The 25,602-nt window shown below is 53.4% G+C and overlaps 1 protein-coding gene across 1 annotated transcript in view; it reads right to left on the bottom strand.

The window, feature by feature from the left end:
- COL27A1 (collagen type XXVII alpha 1 chain) overlaps positions 1-25,602 on the bottom strand; it is a 148,385-nt gene that overhangs the window by 61,609 nt on the left and 61,174 nt on the right. Inside the window, exons 13-23 of the mRNA XM_081574904.1 lie at positions 25,404-25,457; positions 23,091-23,135; positions 14,325-14,378; positions 13,580-13,624; positions 10,182-10,235; positions 8,903-8,956; positions 8,006-8,059; positions 4,874-4,927; positions 4,671-4,724; positions 2,510-2,554; positions 1,110-1,163 (exon numbers count right to left, since the gene is read on the bottom strand). Of these exons, the coding sequence (XP_081431030.1) occupies positions 1,110-1,163; positions 2,510-2,554; positions 4,671-4,724; positions 4,874-4,927; positions 8,006-8,059; positions 8,903-8,956; positions 10,182-10,235; positions 13,580-13,624; positions 14,325-14,378; positions 23,091-23,135; positions 25,404-25,457 (567 nt within the window). The remainder of the gene's footprint in view (positions 1-1,109; positions 1,164-2,509; positions 2,555-4,670; positions 4,725-4,873; positions 4,928-8,005; positions 8,060-8,902; positions 8,957-10,181; positions 10,236-13,579; positions 13,625-14,324; positions 14,379-23,090; positions 23,136-25,403; positions 25,458-25,602) is intronic.

Below are 25,602 nucleotides of genomic sequence, written 5' to 3'. Positions count from 1 at the left end.
AAGTCCCCGAGCCCTCATACTAGGTGGCCATTCGAGGCCTTGTCTGTCGGCTTTACCCCACGCTGGGGTGACTCGTACTCCCTCTGCAGCCACAGCCACCCTGGCCAGCAGAACCGTGGGATAAATCTGCCCGGGGCCATGTCACCGCCCCCACCACAGAAACCCAGCTGGTATCTGAAGGAGAAAGGCCCAGGCCTCAGAGGGCAGGACATGGGCTCGGACCGGCCGGGAGTTGGGCTCACAAATGGATGTGGTTCACAGCGATCCCGGCTCGAGCCTCAGCCTCCCCTCCAGGTCCGCCCCCAGACCTCAGGCTCAAGACCCCCAGAGGAGCCAGACAGACACAGACTCGGGGGCTATTTCTCCTGAGAGGAGGGGACTTGGACGGCCTGGGCACCCCCAGCTCCACCCTAACCCTCTACGTGTTTGCCTAGCTGTCAACTCGGCCCAGCGATCCCTGCCCGGGATGGCCAGGGAAATCCAGCCTTCAAAGGGAGTCCCTGGAAAGGCATTAAGCTGCTCACATGTTGAGGAACATACTCTCCTACTGGGGCCACTTCTTTTTCATTTTGATAATTTCAAAAAAACTGTTAAGAAGTGAAATGCATATTTATAGTTGATGATGGGGAAAATATAGAAGCCCACAGGGGAAAATGAAAATCTCCGATAATCCCACTACCCAGAGCTAACCCCCGTCCACTTTCCAGCCTTTGCTCTGAGCCTTCAGGAACACGGTGCAGCCAGCCCCAGCCACGGGCTCCTCCTGGACCATTCCACTGTGTGACCTGCTTCCCATGCACCCACCATCACCCCTGGAACACACGGGCATCTTCCCATCTTGTCCATCCTCCCAGCACAACATCTTTGGTGGCTGCGCTGTGCCCCATGACTTGAACACTGCCTCCCTGGTGGACACTGGGTTCTGTCCACGTTTTCCTGTTAGTCATACACACTTTGTGATAAATGGGGACCATCTCCTCCCATTTTCACAACAGGTCAGGGGTTCCGGGGTCATCCTAGGGCCTCATTAGTTGGCTCCCCCTCTCTCTTCTCCTCCCCAGGTGTTCCCTCCTCCCCCTTCCTGCCATGTCACTTCCAGGTCCCCTCACCTTCAAGCCATCCGGGCCAGGTCTTCCAGGAAACCCCTTCCTGCCAGGTTGACCCTACAACAGGGAGAAGTGAGTGAGAGAAGCCAGGAGGGGCAGGGACACAGAGCCCCGAGGTCACCAGGCTGCCAGCTGTCCTTGGGGAGGCAGGGAGGGTCTTGGAGCTGTGTGACCTTGGGAAGCCTCCTCTCCCAGGCTGGTTTGTTTGTTAATGGGAATGATGAAAACTGCTTTCAAGGAGTGAGGAAAAGGAAGAGAGTGGAACAAATGACAAAGGACACAGGGGCATGGAGAGTTTATGCCAGTGATTCTCAAACTGTGGTCCCGGGGCCCTCTGGGGGACCCTGAGGCCCTTTTACAGGAGATTCACAGGTCAAAACTATTTTCATAAGAGTATTAAGATGGCGTTTGCCCATGTCACTCATTTTCATGAATGCAAGTGGAGTCTTCCAGAGACTACATGGCACATGGTTTTATCCACAGATGGAACGCAGAGGCAGACTGGAGAATCCAGCTGACTCCTATTAAGCCAGACATTAAAGAGATTTGCAAAAAATGGTAAAACAATGCTACTCTTTTCATTAGATGGTTTTTGTTTTGGAAATATAGCTTTTGGGGGGGGTAAAGTATTATTTTTGTTAACATGAAAAGAGTTGGTTGTTAATCTTGAATGAATTGTTAAAAGCATTTAAAATTTCTTGGTTTTAAGTACTCATGTCGATAGATGTAACCCATGTAAAGAAAAGCATTCCAGGTCCTCAACCATTTCCAAGAATGTCAAAAGGTCCCAAGACCAAAAAAATCTACAAACTGCCAATTTATGCAATTGAGACTGAAGGTGGGCTGGGCATACACCTTCTTTCTGGAAGGCCACTTCAAGCAGTAGAGAGAAGTCAGATTCAGGTTCCAGGGAGGGTATCCTGGCTTCCTGGCTGTGAGATTCTGGGCTAAGTTTGTTTTTGTTTTTTTTTTTATGGCTATGACGGGTCTTAGTTGTGGTGTGTGGGCTTAGGTGCTCCTTGGCATCTTGGATCTCAGTTCCCTGACCAGGGATTAAACCTGTATCCCCTCCATGAGAAGGCGGATTCTTAACCACTGAATCGCCAGGGAAGGTCCCTGGGCTAAGCTCTTTGAGCCCGAGGGCCTTGAATGATACTACGAAAGGCAGTGCCTCTCTCAAGAAAGAATCAAATGAATGAAAATGGATGCGATGTAGCTGCACACAGTAGGTGCAGTTTCTTGCCTCTTGTCTCTCTCCTCTGGGGTCTGTCCTCACCCCCACCCTGGCAGGCCCAAGGCTCTCATAGACGACTTCTCTCCAGAGTACCACCCAAATGATGCCCGCCTGCACACAGCTGGCTCAGCACCGACAAATCCCACACCCACAGGCCAGCAACACTCACCTCCAAGCCAGGGACCCCTGGTGGGCCCATGGGTCCCTCATCTCCCTAGGGTCAGGTGACATGAGAGAGGAGAAAAAGGAGAAAGTTAACTCAGTGGGAGTCTTGGAGAACTTGACCTGTCAGGAGGGCAAGGGGTGGGCATAGGAGAGCCCTCCCTGGCCGAGAAATGGTACACCTGGGCCCCCTGCCTGACCCCACCCAGGGCAGAGGCCTAGAGGCCAGACCACACATGGGCTTCTGGGTGAATGGGGCTGCCCGTCACGTGAATGTGGTCAGACTGGGTTGGCAATAGTGCTGGACGGGAAAGCCAAACCCTATCATATGCTGTTTGAGTAGAGCCCCAGACTGCAGCTCAAAGATACGGGCTCTGTTCTGAGCTCTGTCATTTACTGGTGGCAGACCGCACCATGCCTCAGTTTCCCCATCTGTAAAACGGTGTGGGGCAGAGAGGATCATCTCAAGCACTGATGAATATCACTCTGCTTGACCCTCCAAATTGCATGCAATTATTTTATATTGTTAGGTTAATCATGTTCCCATGAATTAGAGTTAGTCGCTCAGTCGTGTCCAACTCTTTGCGACCCCATGGACTGTAGCTCGCCAGGCTCCTCTCTCCATGGGATTTTCCCAGCAAGAATACTTGAGTGGGTTGTCATTTCCTTCTCCAGGGGATTTTCCCAACCCAGGGATTGAACCCAGGTCTTCGGCATTGCAGGCAGATTGTTAACTGTCTGAGCTACCAGGGAAGCCCCATTATGACTTGGAAATGTAATTATCTTTTATTTTTTGTCTGGCTATTGATTGTGAAAACTGATAAACATCTTTTACTATTGTGATTATGTTTAAAAAAACAAACAAACAAAAACCCACTGATGAGTAACCCAAGTTCCTGGAGGATAGCCATGATCTCTTATTCTTTTTTGACACCACGACCCCCAACATCACTCAGGATGGGTGTGCCCAGGGTCTAGTGGGTGTGTGGTTCGGGAAGGCAGGGTAGAGGGCCTGAGAGAGGGTAACAAATGAAAGAGTGAATGAATGGATGAGTGGACAGATGAATCAATGGAGATGTGAGCAAGTGGCGGGCATATTGAGGGCCTGCTTTAGTGATAATGCTGTAATGTGAGCGTCAACAGGAGCACAGGCTGGTGCCATATTTCCCTCCCACCCTCCTCCCCACTTCCCGCCCATGGAGATGCCTCAGGCCCTCCAGCAGGCTCAGGGAGCTTCCAGACTGGCCCCTATGGCATGCCAGGCCTAACCAAGAGGCCCCCTCCAGAGCCCACTCCCCCCCGCCCCAGCTTCCAGGAAAGCAGCCCTATGTGGCAGCTCACAGGGCCAGTACTGGGACCCCGCCAGACCCAGAACCAGCCCGAGAAGGGATCCATGTCAGCCAGATGCCTGCCTGTGGTCGCGGTGAGTCGGGGCCTCCTGTGCCCTCACCCAAGGCTGCATCATGGGAGCTCCGGGGCCTGAGCCAAGGTGTGCAGGGGAGGGCCTTGCTCATGGGAAAAACCTGGGGCCAGCCCATGGGGTGTCCAACAGCCCTCCAGCTGGTGCTCCAACAGGCTTGGGGAAATCATCAATCCCCTTCACCACGGATGAGTCAGTAAGCAAATCTTCACTCTGCTACTTACTAGCTGCACAAGTCATGTCATTCTCCCAGGAGGCCCCAGGCAGACCCCAGAAGCCCAGAAGTTAAACAGAACAGGGTCCATGCCAGGAGCTTTGGGCTCAGCGGACTCAGGTTCAAATCCTGACGCTGCCTGCCACTAACCACAGGGACCTGACGTAGTCTATCCCTTTGAGAGTCAGGACCTCCCCTGAGCTGACGATGCCCTCCCTCCTATAGCGGTACCCCAATAAACTGTGCTACTGTGAGAAGAAGCAGTGACAGTGGCTCCTAGAGAGGAAACCCCAGGGCAAAGGCATTGCCATGCTGAGAGTGACCAGCCAGCCAGGCCAGGGCAGACAAGAACCCTGGAAGGGTCACAGGGCAGAACTATAAAGGATGAGTGGGAGGGCACACCTGAGGGGCCCTGGGCCCTGTGTCTCCTGACTGAGGGGCCTGGGAACTCAGCTAAGGTCTCCAGGACCCAGGGGAGAGCAAGCTAGGGGCTGGGGCAGGGGGTGGGCAGGAGGCAGGGTCAGACGGTCTCACCTCGGGCCCCAGCTGCCCACGGGGTCCTGGCAGGCCTCGAGCTCCAGGCTTACCCTGGTGAGAAGGAACAGAAAGCAGGCTCAGAGGCCGCACCCCCATCTCCATCACAGGCTGGCGAGACTCCCGCTGGCTTGGAATCAGGCCTGTGGTTTGCATAGAGCGGTCAGCCTCATCAGCTGGAGCTCTCCTGGGCAGGGACTCACCTTCACGCCTTCTGGGCCATTGTCCCCGGGGGGGCCAATGTCTCCAGGGAATCCCTGAAAGGAAGCAGAGAGCTGGGGTCACCCAGGGGGACTGTGTAGGGAAATGTGAAGACCATGGGTCTTGGAGGGGGACCAACCTGGGTCTCCATCTCATTCTGCAGGGGAGATGACCTTGGGCAGGTCAGTTATCACGGTTCTAAAACAAAGAATCAGCTCCTATACTTCATAGAGGTGCTGAGAAAATGAAGCAGGACAGTGCAGGAAGGTCCTAGCATAGGAACTAGCACATACAAGATCATCTAATCCAGACCTTCCCAAGCCTTAGGCTTGGGGCAGCCAGGGCCTCACAGCCAGCCGTCTTCTGCTCTGAGAAGTGCTACCCTTTACTGCGGGCATCCTGTATATCCTGGGTTTGCTGTGACTTTGAAAGGCTAGCAAAGCACTGTAAGTATCAGCAACTGCTACTGCTACTGCTAAGTCGCTTCAGTCGTGTCTGACTCTATGCGACCCCATAGACGGCAGCCCACCAGGCTCCGCCGTCCCTGGGATTCTCCAGGCAAGAATACTGGAGTGGGTTGCCATTTCCTTCTCCACTGCATGAAAGGGAAAAGTGAAAGTGAAGTCGCTCAGTCATGTCCAACTCCTAGCGACCCCATGGGACTGCAGCCTACCAGGCTCCTCCACCCATGGGATTTTCCAGGCAAGAGTACTGGAGTGGGGTGCCATTGCCTTCTCCGGTATCAGCAACTACTGGAAGCAGAAATCCCCACTGTATCCTTGAACTCTGCCCCACACCACCATTGAAAGTTCACTGCTCCCAGACCATTCCGATGGATGACTGCAGGGGAAGCTTCTTTGGGACATGGAGCAGAATCTCTTTCCTTCCCCAGCAGAAAAGACCAGACTTCTCTGTCCCTTCAACTGCCTCTAGTCAGGGGCCCGGGGCCCTCAGTCTGGCTGCCTCCAACCGCTTAGTTTGCATTGTTGGTGATCACTAGGATACCCATGAACCGGCCAGCAGAGGTCGGTGTAAGAACATCCCCTCCCTTGTTTTAGGTATAATATCTCTGTTAATTCAGCCTAGAACCCCATTTGCTTTCAGGGCAGACCCACTACTCCCTCAGTTGCCTGCCAACCAGAAACCAAAGCCGTTGAATATGAGTCCCTAATGCCAGAATGCTCCCCGACTTCACCTTAGTAAGTGGCTTTATTTCCTTCTTCTTTTGAGGTTTCGGTAATTCCCGTTAGATTCCAGCTCCACATCCTCTCACCCTTCTCACTAGGGAAGTCTGGTCTCGAATTTGGAGCTAACACAGGAAGCCAAAGACCCACGTCTTTTTCTTCAAATCAAGAGGCTCAAAGTCCCATTCTGCCTCACTGTGTGACCCTAGGCAGGTTTCTAAGCTTGTCTGGGCCCTGGCTTCTACATCTCCAAAATGCTAACTGTAAAAATCACCAAACAAGGCTGTTCTGAGGCTTGAAGAGAATAAGGTGAGTGCACCGCTGAGTCCAGTATTTGGCATCTGGTAAGCACTCATTAAAAAATCTACAAGCCAAAGGGTTTTGGGTCCTGGGAAAACAAGGCTGCTTGGGGTGGGCCTGTCTCCAGGGAGAATTTGAAGCAGGCCAGGATGCTGATCAAATTCTGGTGTCACACAGATCAGACCCACTAATGAATGAAAGAGCTGATTCATTCGGGGGCTGGGGAGTAGAAGCTGCACCCACGGTCTTGGAAAGGTGACAAAGACCCCGGAAGGCGCTGACAGGCTCGTCAGCTTCTGTCTTCGGCTGAGCAGAACCATCTTCTGGATGCTGAGTCCGCCAATCCAAACAGAACCCAAAGATGGGGGAGGCAGACCCCAGAGCTGTCCAGAGACCCGGGAGGGAGCCACAGAGCAAAATGAAGAACTTCTTTGCTACCAGCAGCAGGGTGACCCTGAGGCGGTCAGCCCCACCCCGTTCAGTCACTCAGCGCCCTCCTCTGCAAACGGTGGTGGTGACAGTATCTCTCTGGCTGGTCGTGATGGCCGCTCAGCCAGCTCCCATCCCGAAGATACGGCGCAGCCTCCTGGCAAGAGGCAGTGCCTAATAAAACGAGGGAGCCGGCTTTCCACCCTCACTGGCCAGACTGCTGGGAAACCCGGCCTCTCAGAGAAGTCTTTTTCCACAGTGACCAGGGGAAAGAATCAGGGCCACGGAAGAGAGGCCAAGTCCATCTGTCTAAAGATAGGACTGTGTCAAGGCCAAAGTCAACACAGTGGAAAGTAGAACTTGTGGCTTTTAGGAAACACTCCCTCATCCATCCGGGCGATACCAGGAGTGATCTTTGGAAGGATGGACCAGACTTCTGCCTCCGAGACCTCAGGGATGTGCAAGGCTCCAGGCCAGGGAGGTATGACATAGGGGTGAGGTGGGGACTAGGGCTGACCTAGACCCCCTAAGATAGACGGCAGTCCCCCAGCAGTGTTCACCCTGTTCAGAGCTGGTCCCTGTACTGGGGGTGAGGCATGGGGTTGGGGGGGTGGGGTCGGGAAGAGGAGTTCAATCAGCTGCCCAGCTACCTCGCCCCTTTGTACAGAGATGCCGGTGATGAACATTTAACATACCTGTGCTCGTTATCACATGTATCAGAAACTCTTGGGTTCTACTGACTCAGCTGTAGTTACCATGTTAATTGCTTAATCTATCTGTCATGACGTCTCCTCCATTCAAACACCAGAATCTTACATTTGTTTCTTGCTCGGAGCCCCGCACCTCTCCAGGGTGGCTGTATACAGCTGGAAAAGTTTCACAGCTCAGAGGGGTAGAGAATGCGGGGAGCGCCCATGAAGGGTCCAGGCAGCACAGCTCAGAGGGTTTTCCTGTTGCTTCTTTCTGGAAACTGTAAAGGTGGCCATGGAGGTGGGGAGGGTGTCTGAAGCCAGCTGCTGCCCCACTGCCTTTGCGAGCCCCCAGGGAAGCTGTGAAGCCGAGGAAGAAAAGGAGAGATTGCTGCTCTAGGAATTTCTAATCCCATCTTTCATTTGCTGTGTGACCTCAGGCAAGTCTCTCCCTGTCTCTGAGCCTTGGTTTCCCAAGGACGACACGCAGTCCCAGTAACAGCCAGACACAGAGAAATAGGGCATTATATACCTCAGGTCCCGGGGGCCCAGGAAACCCAATGGATCCTTTGTCTCCAACTTTGCCCTGTGGAAGAGAAGAGATTGTAGGGGAGGCAGGGGTAAGCGAGGGTCCTCCTTTCCTGGATCCCTTGTATTAGGCCCCAGGCTGGGAATGGTTGGAAAATTCAGGAGAATATGAGTGAAATCTGCCCAGACAACTACAAGGAGTTACTGTTCAAGCCCCATCTCCTACTCTTCCTAGGCACCGGATCCTGGGCAAGTCACTTCGCCTTTGAGCCTTACTTTCCCCATCTATGAAATGGGAACAATAACAATTCTCTAACTCTTGGGGTTGTTGACAGTCTTTCAAAGAGATACAGCACAGGAAGGATCTGATGCACATGTGTGTGCGTGCTAAGTCGCTTCAGCCACATCTAACTCTTTGCGACCCTATGGACAGTAGCACACCAGGCTGCTCCGTCCGTGGGATTCTCCAGGCAAGAATACTGGGGTGGGTTGCCATGCCCTCCTCCAGGGGATCTTCTCGACCCAGGGATCGAACCTGTGTCTATTTAAGTCTCCTGAACTGGCAGGCAGGTTCTTTATCACTAGTGCCAATGGGAACATTCAATAAATAAATGACATCCACTGCTATTGTTGATAACATTACTATTATTTACAAGACACTGGGAGCCCTGATTCTCACCAGAGCTCTGCCAATGCCTGATGCCTGGGTGTGCTCCTGCCACTCTGGGCCTCAGTGTCCTCATCTGTAAAAAGGGCAAATCTCCGTTTCTACTCTGCTTTACTCGCCTCCCAGAGCTGCTACGGGAGGAAATGAGGTCCTGGATGTGAAGGCATCTCTGGCCACATTCCATGACCATTTGGACACCATGAGCCTGAGGATCTAGAAGCAGAAGGTACTCACCACAGGCCCTGGCTTCCCCCGTGTGCCTGGGAACCCTGGCAAGCCCTGGCTCCCCTGAAAAAGATGCAGAGCAAACTGGGGTTAGTAATGCCCAGAAATGGCCAGATGGACAGCTGCTTGGTCATCCCTGCCAGCCTGAGGCCTGGACAACACCGACTTTTAGGGGGAGGATGAGCCCTCTGCTTGCAAACTCCAGCTTGGCAGCCCTGTAGGCTGGGACCCAGGGACGCAAAGGTGAAATGATTGCTCCTTGTCCTCACAAGGTCATCCAGGACCCTGGGACCCTGGGGCCACCGAGCAGGCACTGCTGCTGCACCCATGATGACTGGATAAGTCTGGAGACTGGGGCCCAGCTGCAGAAGCAGCCAGGCCTGCGTGGCTTGCAACCCAGAGACATTGAGGCTGGGTCAGGACAGGCCAGCCAGGAGGGAGGGGAGAGGAAGAGGGAGAGCTGGCCAACATCTGAGCCTCGTTGACTGGCTGGGAGAACTCCAGATGTGGCCACATGGTGCCGGACACAGGCAAAGAGGAGCCGGCCTGGCAGGCAGCCTGGGATCCTCTGTCATCCCGGCCAGCCACTCACTCAGACGTGTCTTAAGTGTTCACTCTCCTGCGCAGGACCCTGACCTGAGCCCCTCTGGGCCAGCCAGGGGCCCTATTCTGGGGAACCTGCTGTCTAGCAGGGGGCGAAGCACCAGTCCCCATCAGCCAGGGGAGAAACGTGCTACCGCAGATGAGGGGCACTCAGAGAGGGGCACGGCGACTTCCTGAGCAGGTAGAGAACACGGCATCCACGCGGAGCTCTGGGGTGGGGCTGGGGGTGGAGGGTGTGCCCAGAGAGGCAGCCGCGTGTGCCAACCTGGTGCAGTGAGGAGGTCAGTGGGGCTGGGGCTCAGGGCTGGAAGGGCAAGAGGCAGGAACATGTCAGAGGGGCCTGCACACTGGCGGCCCAGGTGCAAGGGTCCAGAGCTGCGACTCCACTCTGGGGCAGCGAGGAGCCATGGATGAGCACGAAGCAGAGCTGGGCCCGCGGCAGTTTTGTGCAGGTGAGGAAGACAGGCTGGGAGGGAAGTGGCTGGGGCCTGGGAATACGTCAGGAGGCCGCTGTGAAGTCCAGAGAAGAGACAACAACGGTGTGTGGATGGAAGATGGAGGAGACAGGATGGTGGGAAAGGATGCCACCTTCCAGGTGGGTCTCGGCCCATGTCGGCCCCTGGGCAAGAAGCCAGCACCACAGAAGAGCAGGGGAGGGGGCAGGGGGCGAATGTGCAGGAGTTACCTTGTCTCCTTGGAATCCGGCATCTCCCGACACACCCGGAACCCCTTGTTCACCCTAAATACACACCAGCAAAGAAGGTTACGATGGAAACCATGGTGAGTTCTGGAAGCCTCCCCCACATCCAGACCCAATGGCGAGGTACAGCTTTGCCGAGGCTGTTCCCCAAGTCGATCCACCCAGCAGCAGCCTTGTTAGAGAAAAGGGCGGCCCCCAGCCCCAGAGGAGCCTGCGTGGGGAAGGTGGGTCCCCTCGGGGGACAGAGCCAGCTTAGCCGCAGGTCTGCTTGGGGTTGCTCAGGTGGCTGAACACTCCACTAATGGAAGCTAAAGTGCCCTATGTTGCCTGGCCTTGGCGGGAGATCAGACACTCATGGGTCAAAGGAACCGTGTCTTGATCCTTCAGTCTCTTCATCATCAGCTGACGTCACACGGAAGAGCGTGCAGCTTGGACAGTGTCCCCATACCTCCGTGGGTTCAGAGTGCTTGCATTTGTTGCTTGATGTTTTTCACTGCCAGGCTGTGAGCTGTCACATCCTCCTTCTGTGGGAGTCTCTGTGCCAGCAGTCGGCTTCAGTCTACGTCTAATTAACTGCTTTGAATCAGCTATAGCGTGAGAAACCAGAGAGCTTGGCTCATTACGACTACTTGTAAACAGCAAGTAAACTGGTCTCGAGTTAAGTCTGGGTGTTTCCTTTTTAAGATGACACATTGCATAGACTTGGTGACACTGATTCTGGCTGTCAGAGGTCTCTTCTGCCCCCTCCCTGTACTCAACCACATCCTGGTAAATGAGCTGTCACAGAACCAGATTGGGAGGTTTCTCCTTGGAGCTGGAACCGTCTCACACAGCCCTCATCCTTTCCAGCTTTCCATGTTGGTACGTTGGCCCCAGGACGCAGAAAACATTCACAGCCCTGGCAGCAGTTGGATGGATGGGGAGAAAAACCCAAGAAGAATGGAGAATCTTAGAGAACTCATGTCGTGCAGCTAAGGCCATGATCCAACAGAACTTCCTTGGTAGAACAAAATCCAGAATTTCTTTTTTAATTAAAAAAAGAGTTGGGTTTTTTTTTAACTTACTTTGGTTTTTCCAATTTGGAAAATCTTATACAATATCCCAGAGTTTTAGGAACTTAAGAATATTTTTTTTTTTTTTTTAATGTCCAAACAAGGAGTAAGATGGCTTTTAAAAAAGGTTTCAAAGGCCCCTAAGAAATCAGGACAAGGGATCTGGAGAAAGCTGGGCCTGGAGCAGGGGCCTGAGTTCCAGAATGTACCTCTATGGGGGGAGAGGGAGCCAGGTGGTGGTAAACGGGACTGACGCCAGGCTGGGTCATGACAATCTGGGATTCTAGGCAGGATGACCGTGGAACATGAAGGGGTGGCTCTGTCATCCCAGGGGAGGGCCAGAAGGTGGGGTGGAGTGAAGAGGGGCGATAAGAACATTGCTCCCCCAAATATTATGACCTTATCCTAGCCAAAGAAGCAGAAAAGAGATTTTTCTTTTTTTCTTTTTTTTTTTTTCAACTCTAAAGACTTATTTGATTTTGCTGAGATCTATGAGCAGGAAAATAATTTCCTTCTCTTTTTTTTTTTCTTCAGTGCTTTTACATCTCTCGATGTCCCAGGCAGCAGCAGTCAGCAAGCCAGCCGAGTTCTATGTAACACGTTTATTTCCATGTTCCTGAAGAAACAGTGAGCTGGAGGCCAGCTCTGTAAAGGGCCTATAAAAAGCTCCCTGCCTACACTCCTATTCCCCCCCCACTTCCTTTCCCCTCCTCCATGACTTCAACATTTCCAGAGTGCTGATGACTCAAACCACGGGGTAAACAGGTAGCTGTGGGGAAGCCCCCGCCTCCAACAGAAAGCCCCTACATCTCCAGAGGGCGGGCCGTGGAAGAGGGGGCTTGGCAACCAGCAGGGCAGAGGCAGAGGGCAAAGCTGAGTGGGGCGGGGCGGGGTGGGGTGGGGGGGTGGAGGGAGCGGCAGCTGGAGGCTTGGGCATGAGGGAGGAGGCGGGAGAGGTGGAAACAGACAGAGAGGACTGGGGTGAGCACCGCACGGCTGGGTACCAGGGGTGAGGTGGGTAGGGCAACCTGGGATGCTCATTTCAGCCCAACAGCTCTAGTTTTTCTAAGAGTCCAGGCTCTGGGCTGGCTCCTACAGATCACTGAGTTTCCTTTGAAGAATCTCTTCTCCTCTTCGGGTCTGTTTCTCCAGTTGTGACATGTAGGCACTGGAGGAGGTGACCTCTAAGGACCTCACTGGCTCTGCCCTTATGACCTCATCCTGCTTCAGGGTGGAGGTCTCTGCTGGCAGGCGCCTGGGTTCGAATGCTGTCGCTACGCACCAGCTGTGCGTGCTCAGCAAGCTTCCCATCTCATAGAGGGGTGGAGGATGGGCGAGCTAAGCCCTGTAGAACACTCAGAGGGGGACCAGTGTTGGTCCCTGCTCCTGTTCTAGGAGGAGCAGAGTCCTCTGAAGACAGGTGCAGGGAGCATGGCCCCGGGGCAGGTGAGCAGCTCTTATCTGCTCAGGCTTATGGAAACTTGGATGCTGCCCAAAAGCTCTCCCACACTCCCTCTGGGGGGCCTGGTTTGTCAAGAGGCTGCAGGGTAGGGCAGGAAGATGGCACCAGAGCTGAGCACAGGAGCACGGCCCCTACCCCCTGAGTCTCTTCACTCGGATGCTGCAGAGCCCAGGCCAGCTGCTGCCCCTTTCTGGGCCCTGGGGTCCCGCCTACCCACCTCCAGCTCTGGTTTGGCCCAGGGTTGGCTCGGCAGTGGAACTGTGGAAGACACATAGCAAGGGTACCCCCCTCCATTGCCCACCCCCTCACAGCCGGGAGGATCGCCGGTCAGGGGCTTAGGCCCGTCCTGGCTTTTCTATTGCATTTTCAGACTCTGGGATTGGGGTCCCATTTTCAGACTCTGGGATTGGGGTCCCAATTCCAATGTTGACAGTGTATGTGGATTTGTTTCCTCCTATGCCATCACCCCTGCCCTGGGGCCCATCATCTCAGCACCACTTTTCCCCATCTCTCCATCCCTACCCTCTGTATCCTGTGGCTTTGACCTCAAAGCCCAGACACTAGCCTCAGCTCTGCTCCCCACCCCCCCAAAAAATTCGGAGACCTGCCTTAACTTACCCCTAACCCAAGCTTCAACAGCCCCTCCCCCACACACTGTCTGCCAAGATCCGCATGCTTCCAGAATCCTCTGCCTGAATCCCACCCAGAGTTGCAAGGAAGAAGTTGGGGAGAACAGATTTAGGGAGGGCCAGAGGGGAGGTGGGGAGAGTGCAGGGGAGTGGACCTGGCAAGAAATCAGCAGCAGCGTCGAGGCGGAGGGAATTCGCATGCAGATAAAACACAGTGCAATAAGGGAGTATTCAGATCACCTTATCACCTTTCAGTCCGGGTTCTCCCACGTTTCCCATCAGTCCCTGCAAGACAGAGGCCAGTGTTCAGTTGTGACGGAGGGTAAAAGCCCCAGAAGTCAGGAGCCCTGGCGTAAACCCATTGGCTTACTGCAAGACCCTATGCTGGATGCTCCAGCCCAGGGCTCAGTTTTCTCATCTGTAAAAGGGGCAATGAGCCCCAGCCCAAAGGGCGATGGTGTGTCGTGAAGGACCATAAAAAGGGGTGGCTGACTTGTGAATCACAGAGCTCTGGACACATCCAGGGGAGAAGGGTGCTGATGGGGGGAGACGGCCTTCAGGAGCTGTGTCACACGCTTGTTAGCCAAATGGAATCGTCCCTAGAACGTGGACCTGGCAGCGTGAGACCACCTTTCGCCTGCACACCCTTCCCACTCAGGGATGTCCTGAGCTCACTGGCTTGCCATTATAGTTTCTGTCCCCCTGGTGATATTCTGTAGTGGACTTTCATGCCCTGAGGTCCAGAACCACGTCTGACTCATGCTCAGCTGGGGGACTGCTGTCCAATAAATATGTCTGGTATAAATGACATGCACATGATGTTTGGCTCTCAGAACTGAGCCCCTGATCTGCCACGTTCCATCCCAGCACCCCTCTGAGTACACTCCCCCAACACTGTGTCAGGGTACCCTTCCTTCTAAGCTGAAATGAGTCAGGGGGCGCCCGGCTGGGATGAGATCCAGATTAAAGAACAGTTTTTGTTTACCTTCATGCCCTTGGGTCCTGGGTAGCCAATCGGACCCAATGTTCCCATGTCGCCCTGGGAAGAGAAAGAAAAGAAGACAGCAATGAGAGAGGCTCACAGGAGGCCGGCCTGGGAAGAATTCCAAGGATGCAAACCCCCTATCCCTGGGTTGATATTGTAATTAGGCATGTTCGCCTCCACCGAAATACTGGAGTTAATTTCACAGAGGTCCTCTCCCTAGCTCATTTCTTGATTGGTGCCCCTCCCACTACCTCTTTTCACCTCATATTGGATTCTTCATATCCCGTACTAGCTAAGGCAGGGGTTCCCAACCTCTAGGCTTTAATGCCTGATGATCCGAGGTGGAGCTGATACAATAATAATAGGGATAAAGTGCACGATAAATGTAATGCGCTTGAATCATTCTGAAACCATCCTGCCTCCCCGGTGCATGGAAAAATTCTTCCACGAAACCCGGTCCCTGGTGCCGGAGAGGTTGGGGACTGCTGAGCTAAGGGATTCAGGGCATTTCACTGGGCTTCTGTGGTCCTCAGCCTTCTGATCTATAAAATGCAGATGATGAACCCTCCCCTCCGAGAGCTGCTGAAAGGGCAAAATAAGCACACACAGAGGCTTCGACTCCTCTAGCTTAGTGAGGGGCAGGAATTTCTGCTTCCAGAGATTGGGCCCTCTTCTTGGGACAGCAGCAAGGAAGGAGCGGGGCTGTCAATCACAGACACCAAAGTTGCAGACGGACCCCGTAGGACACTAAGATCAGCGGGTAAGTCCTGGACTACAGGTTGGAGACCCAGCATCACATCAGAGCAGCCTGTTTCAAGGTGGGAGCAGGGCACGGAGTTCATCCACCCCGGAGAGTCACATTCACTGGGGGCTGAGGACAGGCCGGGAGGCAGTCAGCATATCTCAAGGCCAGACCACTCGTTCCCATCTCTCCTCCGAGGCTCACTCACTCATTGTGAGATTTCAGAACTGAACCTCTCCATGCCTCAGTTTCCTCATCTCCAGCAGGGACTAATACTCTGTACCTCCTGGAGTTTGGAGAAGCAATTGACTTACATAGATAAAGTACTTGGCACAGTCTGGAGGCATTTTTGGTGGTTTCAACTGAAGAGGTGCTACTGGCATCTCATGGGTGGAGGCCTCACAGCAGAGGGTTATCTGGCTTGGGGGACTTCCCTGGTGGTCCAGTGGCCAAGACTGTGTGCTCCCAATACAGGGGGCCCAGGGTTGATCCCTGGTCAGGGAACTAGATCTCACACGCTGCAAGTAAGAGTTCATAGGCCGCAACTAAGCCCAGCACAGCCAAGTAAATAAATGAACATTAAGAAACAATAATTATCTGGCTCAAATGTCAATAGTGTTGAGGTGAGAAGCCCTGGTCTAGAGTGCGGGAGTGCACCCTCTTTCCCTGAAGGCTCCTGACTTCCTGCCCTGCCCAACCACTACTTAGCCCTCAGCCACAGCCATCAAACTAAGCCTTCTCCCAGAGAGAGGAAGCCCGTGAAACTCTCTTTGCTCCCTTTTCCATCCTCTGTGACTGATGTGCGTGTCTGGCTGCTGTGTGAGCTCCATCAGTGTGCTCGACCTCTCTGGGCCTTGGTGTCCCATTCCCTGAGTCAGGCTCTATGGAAGCCCCTGGCAAGCACTCTGCAGCACTGAAGGAGCGAAGCCTGCCCCAGGTGGCCAGGCTCAAGAATCAGTTCCTGTGGGAGCTGCCTGGAGCTGGCTCGGAGGGAGGCTGGCAGAGAACGGGACGTCACATTCCTGCCGACTCCCGTGGAAGGAAGGGCCGAGATGGGGGGGAAACACGCTGAGCTCAGAGACCGCAGATGGCATGGCTGAGGCAATGCTGATTCTCACCGCCCCCACCCCCACCCTCCTGAACCCACCTGACTGGGTGAAACCAAACCTTCTCGCTGAGCCTTTGCCAAGGAATTCTGCTTTCAGTTCCCATGTAGTGATCTTATTAAGAAAGGGTGCGCTCAGTTTAATGGGTGATCATAGCAACACAGATGACACTCGGGGAGGCTCCGCACTGCACACTTCACCCGCCTCAGCTCCGTTACTACTCATGACGGCCTTTCACAATCTGCCTGATCTCCCCGTTTTACAGATGAGGAAACTGAGGCTCTGAGAGGCGATGGCTTGAGCAAGTCACAGAGCTTAGCAGAGTTGGGATTCACATTGGCTAGTCTGTCCCCAGAGTTTCTAAGCAATTCTGAAGTAATCTTAGGAGAGAGGAAACCAGGAATGCTGGCTGGACAGAGGCTGGAGGGAAGGACGGCCAGCTCCTCAGTTAGGTTCAGTTCAGTCGCTCAGTCTTGTCTGACTCTTTGCGACCCCATGGACTGCAGCACGCCAGGCCTCCCTGTCCATCACCAACTCCTGCAGTTTACTCACTTATGTCCATCGAGTCGGTGATGCCATCCAACCACCTCATCCTCTGTTGTCCCCTTCTCCTCCCACCTTCAATCTTTCCCAGCATCAGGGTCTTTTCCAATGAGTCAGTCCTTCGCATCATGTGGCCAAAGCTCAGAGAAGAGCATTTCAGCTCTTTGGATGCTTTGGCTGGTCCCTCCCACCCTCACTGCTCCCACCGCGCTTTTCCTGGAGGAAGGGAGCAAAGGGTGGCCACCCAGAGTTCCCCGCAGTGGTGCACATACAGACAAGGTCCTGCTGATGCAGAGGCTCCGATGGGGGTCGGGGTCTTGAACAGAGAGGACCAGCCATCAGCTCTGGGAACATACGCTCCCTCTTCCCCAATCCAGACCCGATCGCGGCTTGTTGCGTGGAGGCTGGATTCAGTACAAGCCTGACCGACGCATGTGGGCACCCCACATGCATGCACCGCCCCTCTCCAAAGGGGTCTGTGTCTGGTTGGGGACCAGGGCCTGTGTGGGCTTCCCCCACAAGAACCCGTGGGAAAGGGGCTCTGGCTGCAGGGCGCATGGGAAGAAGGTGGCTGCTTGCTGAGGACAGGTCTTCTCCATGTGGGCAGGACCCGCACATTGGACTAGAAAAGCATTTGGAGGGGAACAGAGAAAACCTCAGGCCACATTCCGCGCCCCCCTCCAGTATAGCCTGCAGACACCAGCCTGCTTTGCGCTCAGCACTGTTGTGGGCAGCTTGGCCAAGTGACAAAGTCGGGTCCCACAAGAAAGCACAGTGAGTCATGCCCATAATCTGGAACCTGTTTCCATGTCTGCCGGACCTCCCAGATCCTGCTCAACACAGTTCACCCCTCATCTCACAGACTCCCACCAAGAATGCAACCAACCAACCACATCTGCGACCACTGAAAGAGCTCCTGAGTGCCAGACGCCACACCAGACAGTTTCCAGTCTCATCAAATCTGTTGAGACGCTCACCAACGGCGCACAGTTGTCCCATGAGGTCGGCACCATCATTAGTGCCATGTCACGGATGAGAAAACTGAGGTGAGGTGAAGCAACTTCCCCAAGACCAAGCAACAGGGAGGGGACACAGGCAGGGCCAGAATAGGTCTATGTGTCCGTCGGGGCCCAGAGTCCATGCTCACAAGCCTGGGACTGACTCAGCTTACCCCAGTGAAGGACCCAACGATGCCTTTCCTTGTTGCTCTCATTCATGAGTGACAAGGCGTGAGGGCAGGCTTGAGATTCAAAACCAGGTGAGAGTCCCACTCCCCTGCCCAACAGGTCAGCAGGTGTCCAGGCTGGGGCTTGCTAGGAACCCCTGAAAGAACGCCTGGGGGGCTCCCAGTGCCTACCCTCACGGGTGCTGGCAGAGCCTTCCTCCCTGTTGTTCCTCTGCCTCCGGGCATCCCTGGCAACTGCTTCCTACGCCGAGTGCTCCACCTTGAGCTCACACTGTCCATTGTCATCAGCACAAACATCACTCTCCTGACCCCACAGGCCAGGTCAGGCTCCCACCATCATGTCCGAGCCTGACAAGGCTTTAACTCAGGGCCTATTCTACACCAGTGACCATTGACACGAGTGCTTGTGTGGCCACTGCCTGCCCAGTGCCCTAGAGGAAGCGCTCGCTAAAAGGCGCTAAATCAGTGGGTGAAAAAGTAGCCCACTCATTCCTTTCCAAACCCTCTAGGGAAAATCCTTCCTCGGAACTGCCTTTTGCAGGCAACAAGGCCTCCTTGAAACTCCAGTAGGAGGTCAGGAGCTTGGGGATGGGGACCCAGGTGACCAGCCCTGGCTCCTGCGTGGTCTTCATAAGCATCATCTCTCACCCAGAACAGCCCCTGTCCAATTCACATTCTCAAACACCTGCTGTCTCCATTCACCCCAGAAGTCATACGGAGCTGGAGGGGTGGTGCAGTGGCAAAGGGGGTGAGCTATGAAACAGACAGCTTCAGGGCTGTGTGACCTTGGGCAGGTATGTCAGCCTCCCTGAGCCTCAGTTTCTTTAACTGTATAATGGTAATCCCACTTTTAACTCAGAGGGTTTCTGTGATAATTAAATACCTAGCACAGGGCTCGGCACATGAGGGTTTGGTAGATGTCAGCTAGCAGGGTTCCTGACCTTGCGCTATAGACAAAGAAACAAAGTCAGGGGATCATTTAGTGACAGGACACAGTGGACTTGTCCACTATATCTCACACGCTGGGATTTGGCCAGATCACATATCCTTTGGGTCTCATTAAATGGAGAACGCAAGATTCCCTTTGGGTCACTCAGAATACAAAAGACATAAATCTTCTCTGTTGAGCAGACTCTGGAATCAGGCATACTTTGCTTGAGGGCCAGCCAAAGGGATTCAATTACTCAAAGGGGGCTGCTTCAAGACTGCCTCACCTCGGAGACTGCAGGGGGCCACCCAGTGGCTTTTGGGATCAGGGTCGCACAGGTCTGAGTGGCAAGCCCCCCATCTGGTGACCTCGGGCCCCAGCCTTCCCACCGGGGTGACCAGACTGCTGCCACCTGCCTCATGCACCTCGAGGCCCCCAGCCTAACGCATGTCAGGCACACCCAGAGGAGACAGAAGCTCTGCAAACGTTCATCTGTCCTCTCTCACCCTTCCTCCCGTCTGCAAGGACCCAGGGCACAGGGGATGTTTCAGTTTCGGTCTGCATGCAAATTGCTGCAGCTGACTAGACCGAAGGTACTGAATAAATGTGGATCTCCACGAACATGACTGCCAGTACATGGAATTCCCATTTGCTTAGCTAGAAACCCACATCCTCTGGAAACTGTAGGTGACTCACAATCCCTCTTCCCTTTAGCTCCTGGTTAGAAAATTCCTTTTCCTCTCCAACTCTTTGGGGAGGCAATTTTTTTTTCTCCAGACACAGAAGCTGCTGTTCCCAAAAATCCAGGTCAGGAGTGGGTGCCTTGGGTGGGACAGGGTACTGGCTTGGAGGCTGATGGTGACTTGGTGGGTGCAGGTCTAGACCCGTGACCCACCCTCCCTGCCAGGCACAAGGGGAAAGGAATGTCACCTTGGCATCAGAGGGAGTTTAAAAACAGGGGAAGCAGGACTGAAAGTGGCCAAAGAAAGACATGAGGCTGGGGTGGGGGGTGCGGCGGGGGGCAGACTCTGTTCTTTGGAAAGGAGCAACATGAGGATCGCAGGGCCTGAGAAATGCAGGGACACCCAGGGCTTACCCCCAGCTCAGGCCCCTCAGGAAAGGGTGGGAAGAGAGGTGCCCTGAGCTAAGAGGAGGCACGGCCTCTGATCATGCCTCCATCTTCTCCTGCCTTGGGTGTGACCCTGACCTAGGGCCTCACTTTTCCCATCTGTCCAGTGGGATTTTCCTAAGAGATACTGAGCACAGGGTTGCCAGATTGAGTGAACAAAAATACAGGATGCCTGGTTAAAATGTGCATGTCAGATAAACAATCAAACGAGTGACATTATAGTGTAAACGTGTTTTAAATAATGTATCTGAAATTCAAATTTCACTGGGCCTCTTCTATTTTATCTGGCAGCCCTGACTGTGGAGAGCAAAGGGGAGCATCGGTGGGAAGAGCTTTTAAAGAGCCAGGAAGGCCAAGGGCTGTAATGGCACAGTCTCTAGAATCCGCGTGCATTCGGCCAAGCAATACTCTCGCCCCTCTCAGGATCCAACCCAGTGGACGCCAACAATGACAAATAGGATCATGTGCCAAGAATGACAGCCAAGATATGTAAACATCCCTGCAGAAAAGCTTTGGGGATGGGGATCATATAGCCTGAAGAAGCAGCCTTAGGAAGAACAGACGCAAGCATCTTTACATCTTGAACAGCCTCTCCCAGGGACAGGGAGATGAGCTGGACTCAAAACACAGGAAAACCCTGCATAGTGAGAGCCCTGTGAAAGTGGATGGACTTTCAAGGGAGGGAGCGTCCAACACTAGGGTGTTCAAGTTGGAGTTTAATGACCATATGACCAAAATCCTCCAGAAAGGAGTCCTGCTGAGCTTCAAGAAGTTTGGACCAGAAGACTTCTGAGATTCTCATAAAGTCAGGTTCCCTAATACTCACTGCAGAAATTTCTTTTTCCAAAGCATTCAGGTCAGTGCCTTGTGCCAAAGAAGGTGCTCCACAAAGGACATCAGGGATGACAAATGTATGACTCACATGTTGACACTTCCTAATCCCAAGCCAAGGCAGACATCACCAATCAATGGCAGCACTATCTCCAGATGATTTCTAATGGGACTTTGAAATCTTTCTCAATGCAGCATTCTAAACGGCTGCTGTTCTGTGCTGTGCCTAGTGGCTCAGTCGTGTCCGACTCTTTGTGACGCTATGGACTGTAGCCCACCAGGCTCCTCTGTCCATGGAATTCTTCAGGCAAGAATACTGGAATGGGTTGCCATGCCCTTCTCCAAGGGATCTTCCCAACCCAGGTGTTGAATCTGGGTTTCCTGCATTGCAGGCAGATTCTATACTGTCTGAGCCACCAGGGAAGCCCTAGTGTATATAAAACACTACTACTACTACTGAATCACTGCTTATTAGCAGTAACTACTTTACTATTTATTAACAAGTAGTAGTAATAAAATCATTATTTTGATTATTACTAAATTTATTGTTATTATTCCTAGTGTTTCTTGAGTGCTTACTATGTACTTCTTGCTGTTGTTCAGTTGCTAAGTTGTGTCCGACTCTTTGTGAGCCCATGGACTGCAGCACTCCAGGCTTCCCTGTCCTTCACCATCTCCAGGACTTTCCTCAAACTCAAGTCCACTGAGTTGGTGATGCCATCCAACCATCTCATCCTCTGTCGTCCCCTTCTCCTCCTGCCTTCAATCTTTCTCAGCATCAGTACTAGGCAATTTATATGTACTAGTTTCCCTGAATCCTCACAGCACTCTCCCAAGTTAGGTACTGATATTATTACCATTTTAAAGATGAAGAAATTGAGGCACAGGAGGCTTAGAAAATGTGCTCAGAATTGCAATTAAAAGAGTAATAGAGCTAGCATTTGGACCCAGGGAACTTGGTTCTAGACTGGTCTGGGTATATATGTGGTCCTAACAAGAGAGAGAATAAAGATCCCATCTGACAGAGTGGATCCCTGAGGCTCGAGAAGTGAGCCTGTAACTGAAGACCACAGAGCCCAGAGGAAGTGAGGCCAGGATCTCTAAACAGGTTGATTGGACCTCCACTCCTCACCCTGCCCTGGTTCTGCTCTCACCTTCCTGAGCAGGAGCACATTGCCCATGGGAGCCTCTGGGCCTTCTTCCCAGGACTGGTCTTCCCTGAACAACGGGGCTCCCCGATTCTCTATGGCCTTCACCAGCCTCCTTCTCAATAGAAGGTCTCTGCACAGTGGCTGGAGTAGCCAAAGCTGGCAGCCCATTTGTCAAATCAGGCAACAGTCTCCTTGTGTGAGCCCCTGAGACTCAAACCCCACAAGATATGTCCCAAAGAACAGAGGAGAGGGCCATCAGACCTTTAGGGAAGCTCCTAGACTTATTTCCCAGGCTCAGGCCTGTCACTGGCTCTCAGGCCTGGGCCCAAGGTCAGGGCTCACACTCTGGAGGTCTATCAGGGAGCCCCGGTTTTGGTTAACAGCACCACTCCACAAAGCTACCCCAACCTGGATGGAGTCAGAAGCCAGATTGCCTCCCACCTCCCTGGTACAGGGCTCTCTCAGTCCCGGGCACATCAAGAGATAGTAATAAGAAATAACATTTTAAAATAAAAGCAATATTTTCCACTAACTGCAAATTTACTGAGTGCTAGACCTTGTACCAAAGATAATATAAGAATGCCTCGTTTAATCCTCACAGCCCTCCCAAGAGGAGTCTACCATCATACCCATTTTACAGATGAGGAACTAAGGCTCAGGGAGGGTAAGTAACTTGACCCAGGTCACACAGCCTGAATATGGCAGAACTGGGACTTGACCTCAGATGGTCTGGCTCTAAAGTCAGTGTTCTGAAAAGGATGGAGAGGACTGTCCAGCATGGTCCAGAGCATCAGCTCCTCTGCTAGTTACTTCCTTTGTCTGGACCTAAAGCACCTCATCTATCAGATGGGCACACTACCACCTGTCTAGACCTAGCTGTAGAGCAACGGACAAGCAGCAGGTGTGAAAAGCACATGGCAGTCTCATGCTCCACGAGTAATGAAGAAAGGGGCTCAGAGAAGGTTGGTGATCCACTTGAGGCCACACAGCATGGCTTTCCTGCCTTAGTCCCCTGCCCCAACCGCCCTGTCCTGCTCTCCCAGCTCCTCCAGGGGTCTGATGAGAGAGGAGCCTTTTCAGCAGGACTTATGGCTCGTTCCCAACACTCTCCCTCCTGGCCATTCCCCTCCCCAGGCATCTGTGTACTTACAATAAGGCCGGGGACTCCTGGGGGCCCTGGCAGGCCCAGTTCTCCCTGCAAAGAAAGAGAGACCAAGGTGGTTACTTGCTCTGCCTCCCTCCAGGCCACGCCCTCCACCCTCCACGTGGGCCCCTGGTAGAATCCTTCGGAGCTGAACATTTGTTGTTCCTGACTCTCCTGAGCCTGGCCTGGAGTTTGGATGAGAACTTCCTCCTTTGTCATCAGCTTTCCATGTCTATAAAGTGGGGAGGTTGGATTTCTAATCCAGCACCTTCCAGTGGCAGGTGTGAGAATGGGCAGAATCCTGACTGTGGCAATAAAGATGGGCAGGATGCCTGGCCTAGAAGATCTCATTTCACCCTCACCTTGCAGATGGCAATACTTAGGCTCCAAGGTCAGGCAACTGTCCCAAGGTCAAGGGGGAGGAAATAACAGGGTGGTGAGGACACCAAGCCAAGACCTACCCGGCTGGCCTCTCTCCATTTCTCAGCCAGAAGGTACTGGGGGCCTTGAGAGAACCCCCAAATCCCCCAGCAGAAAGAGGCTCTCGGGGTCCACCTCCCAGGGCCTCTGAGAGGCTGGGGAGCTCTCACCTGGGAATCAGGAGATATGGCCATGTGTGGGCAAGTTTCTGTTTCCAAAATCTCTAAAAATGGACCTTCAATTGCTTGCACCAGAAAAGACAGGTAGAGGGGATTGGATCAAATTCAAAATGCAAAAGTGGGAATAAAAACAGGAGGCTCTAGAAATGGTGATTATGAATCACCAGCATCCTCCAGGGGGGTTGTCTTCCTTCATCTGTGCAATCAGATGGGACATCATTACTACAGCCACTGAGAAGAGGAAGACCAGGTGAGGAGTAGCCTTGGCTTTAAAGTGAAGGATCTGAGACTCGGGAAAGGGAAGGGACTTGTTCAAGGCCACTCCACTATGCAGCAGAGCTGGGACCAGTCATCAGGTCCTCTTCCTACTCCTCTGGACCATGAATACAGAGTCATCCCTGCCCCTCCCCAAGGACACTTCCAGGATGACATCACCTATTATATTAATAGTGGTTAATCCAGTGACTGGTACACTGAAGGAAAGACTCTGGTTTCCCACTTCTGACCCCTTGCCAGTGCTCTTTCCTCCACCTGGAATGCCCCACCACCACCTCTTTCCTCATCCCAATTCCAATGCCATCTTCCTCAGGAGTCTTCTCTGCTTCATTCTCCTGCCTCCATAGCACCTGTGACCTCTCTGATCCCACGTGTCTCACTTCACCTCATGCAATGGACTAAGGAGACAGCCATGAGCTCCTCCAGGGCAGGAACAGGCCCCATCATTACCCACTCTTTCCAACCCTTCCATCCAGTGAAAACCCAGTACCTCCCTGCCCTCTCACTGCATTCTCACAACACCTCTCTAGACTGGTGTTGGAGTCCTGTCATTTACAGATGAGGAAACTGAGATCCAGACAGGGCAACTGATTTGTCCAAGCTTCCACACCTGGCAAGGGGTGCAGAAGGATCCGAATCCAGACCCATCTGGCTCTGAGGCCAGGGCTTCAGGTCCCCGGGGAAGCCCGGGAGTCAGCCCCAAGCTGGGAGAGGCTCAAGGAGCATTTCTGGAACTAAAACAAGCACATATCAGGTGCTGACTATGGATCTAGCAGCCACCTCTGCCGAGGGCACGGCTGGGCACAGCTTCACAGGCGGGAAGCCCCAGGACAGATGGGGGCACATGGCAGATGTGCCAAAGAGCCCTGGACATGATCTGCACTTCCAGGCAGAGAATATGCTTTCCCACCACTGGAGCTGGAGCCTGGGATGGGAAGGGAGAGGCAGGCTCAGCTCCCCAGGGCAGGCTGACCTGGCTCCCTGATGGGCCTCAATTATTTACAAACTCTATAAACATGCCTATGCTGGAGATTCCTTTAGAACTCAGCTCTTCCCTCCATACAGGGCCTGCAAACCATCTGCTCCCCCAGGCTGCTGCCATCCCGTAAACATTTCTGGGACTCTGTAAGATGGTAGTGGCCCTGGATTCCCTAGCAGGAAGTGACCCACGAATCTTCCTGCCTCCTTGAGGACGGGATATAGCCTAGGGCTTTGGGACCTGTGGCTCAGTGAGCTGGAGGGCTCTCCTGGAGCGGGGTGGGGTGGCTCAAAGGCCATCCATAGTAGACAGAAGCCAGGAATTCAGGAAAATCATGCAGTTCACCCAGGAGCACCCAACTCGTGGGTGACCCAGCTGAGTGATCCTAAAGCTTAGGGTCCTAAAACCTGCAGTGTGCTTGTTCTTAATCTCTTCCCTGTTCCCAAAAAGATGTGAAATACTTACAGGGTTTCCATCCAGTCCCGGAGGGCCTCTTTCCCCAAAGTCTCCAGGAAACCCCTGAGGGCATGAGAGAGAGCAAATATCTGCAGATTAGTGTGTATACCTGCGGGTGGCTTGGATCCAGACCCCCAGGGGACACAGGACACGTCCATGCAGTCTCACTCGCTGGTTCCAGGATCTGGGCAGGCTCTGGAATCCTGAG

This window comes from Giraffa tippelskirchi, chromosome 1, assembly GCF_054371585.1.
Source record: "Giraffa tippelskirchi isolate mGirTip1 chromosome 1, T2T-mGirTip1v1.2.pri, whole genome shotgun sequence".
Classification (NCBI taxonomy): Eukaryota; Metazoa; Chordata; class Mammalia; order Artiodactyla; family Giraffidae; genus Giraffa; species Giraffa tippelskirchi.
The sequence above is the reverse complement of the archived record's forward strand: the minus strand, read 5'-3'. Positions and strand labels throughout refer to the sequence as shown.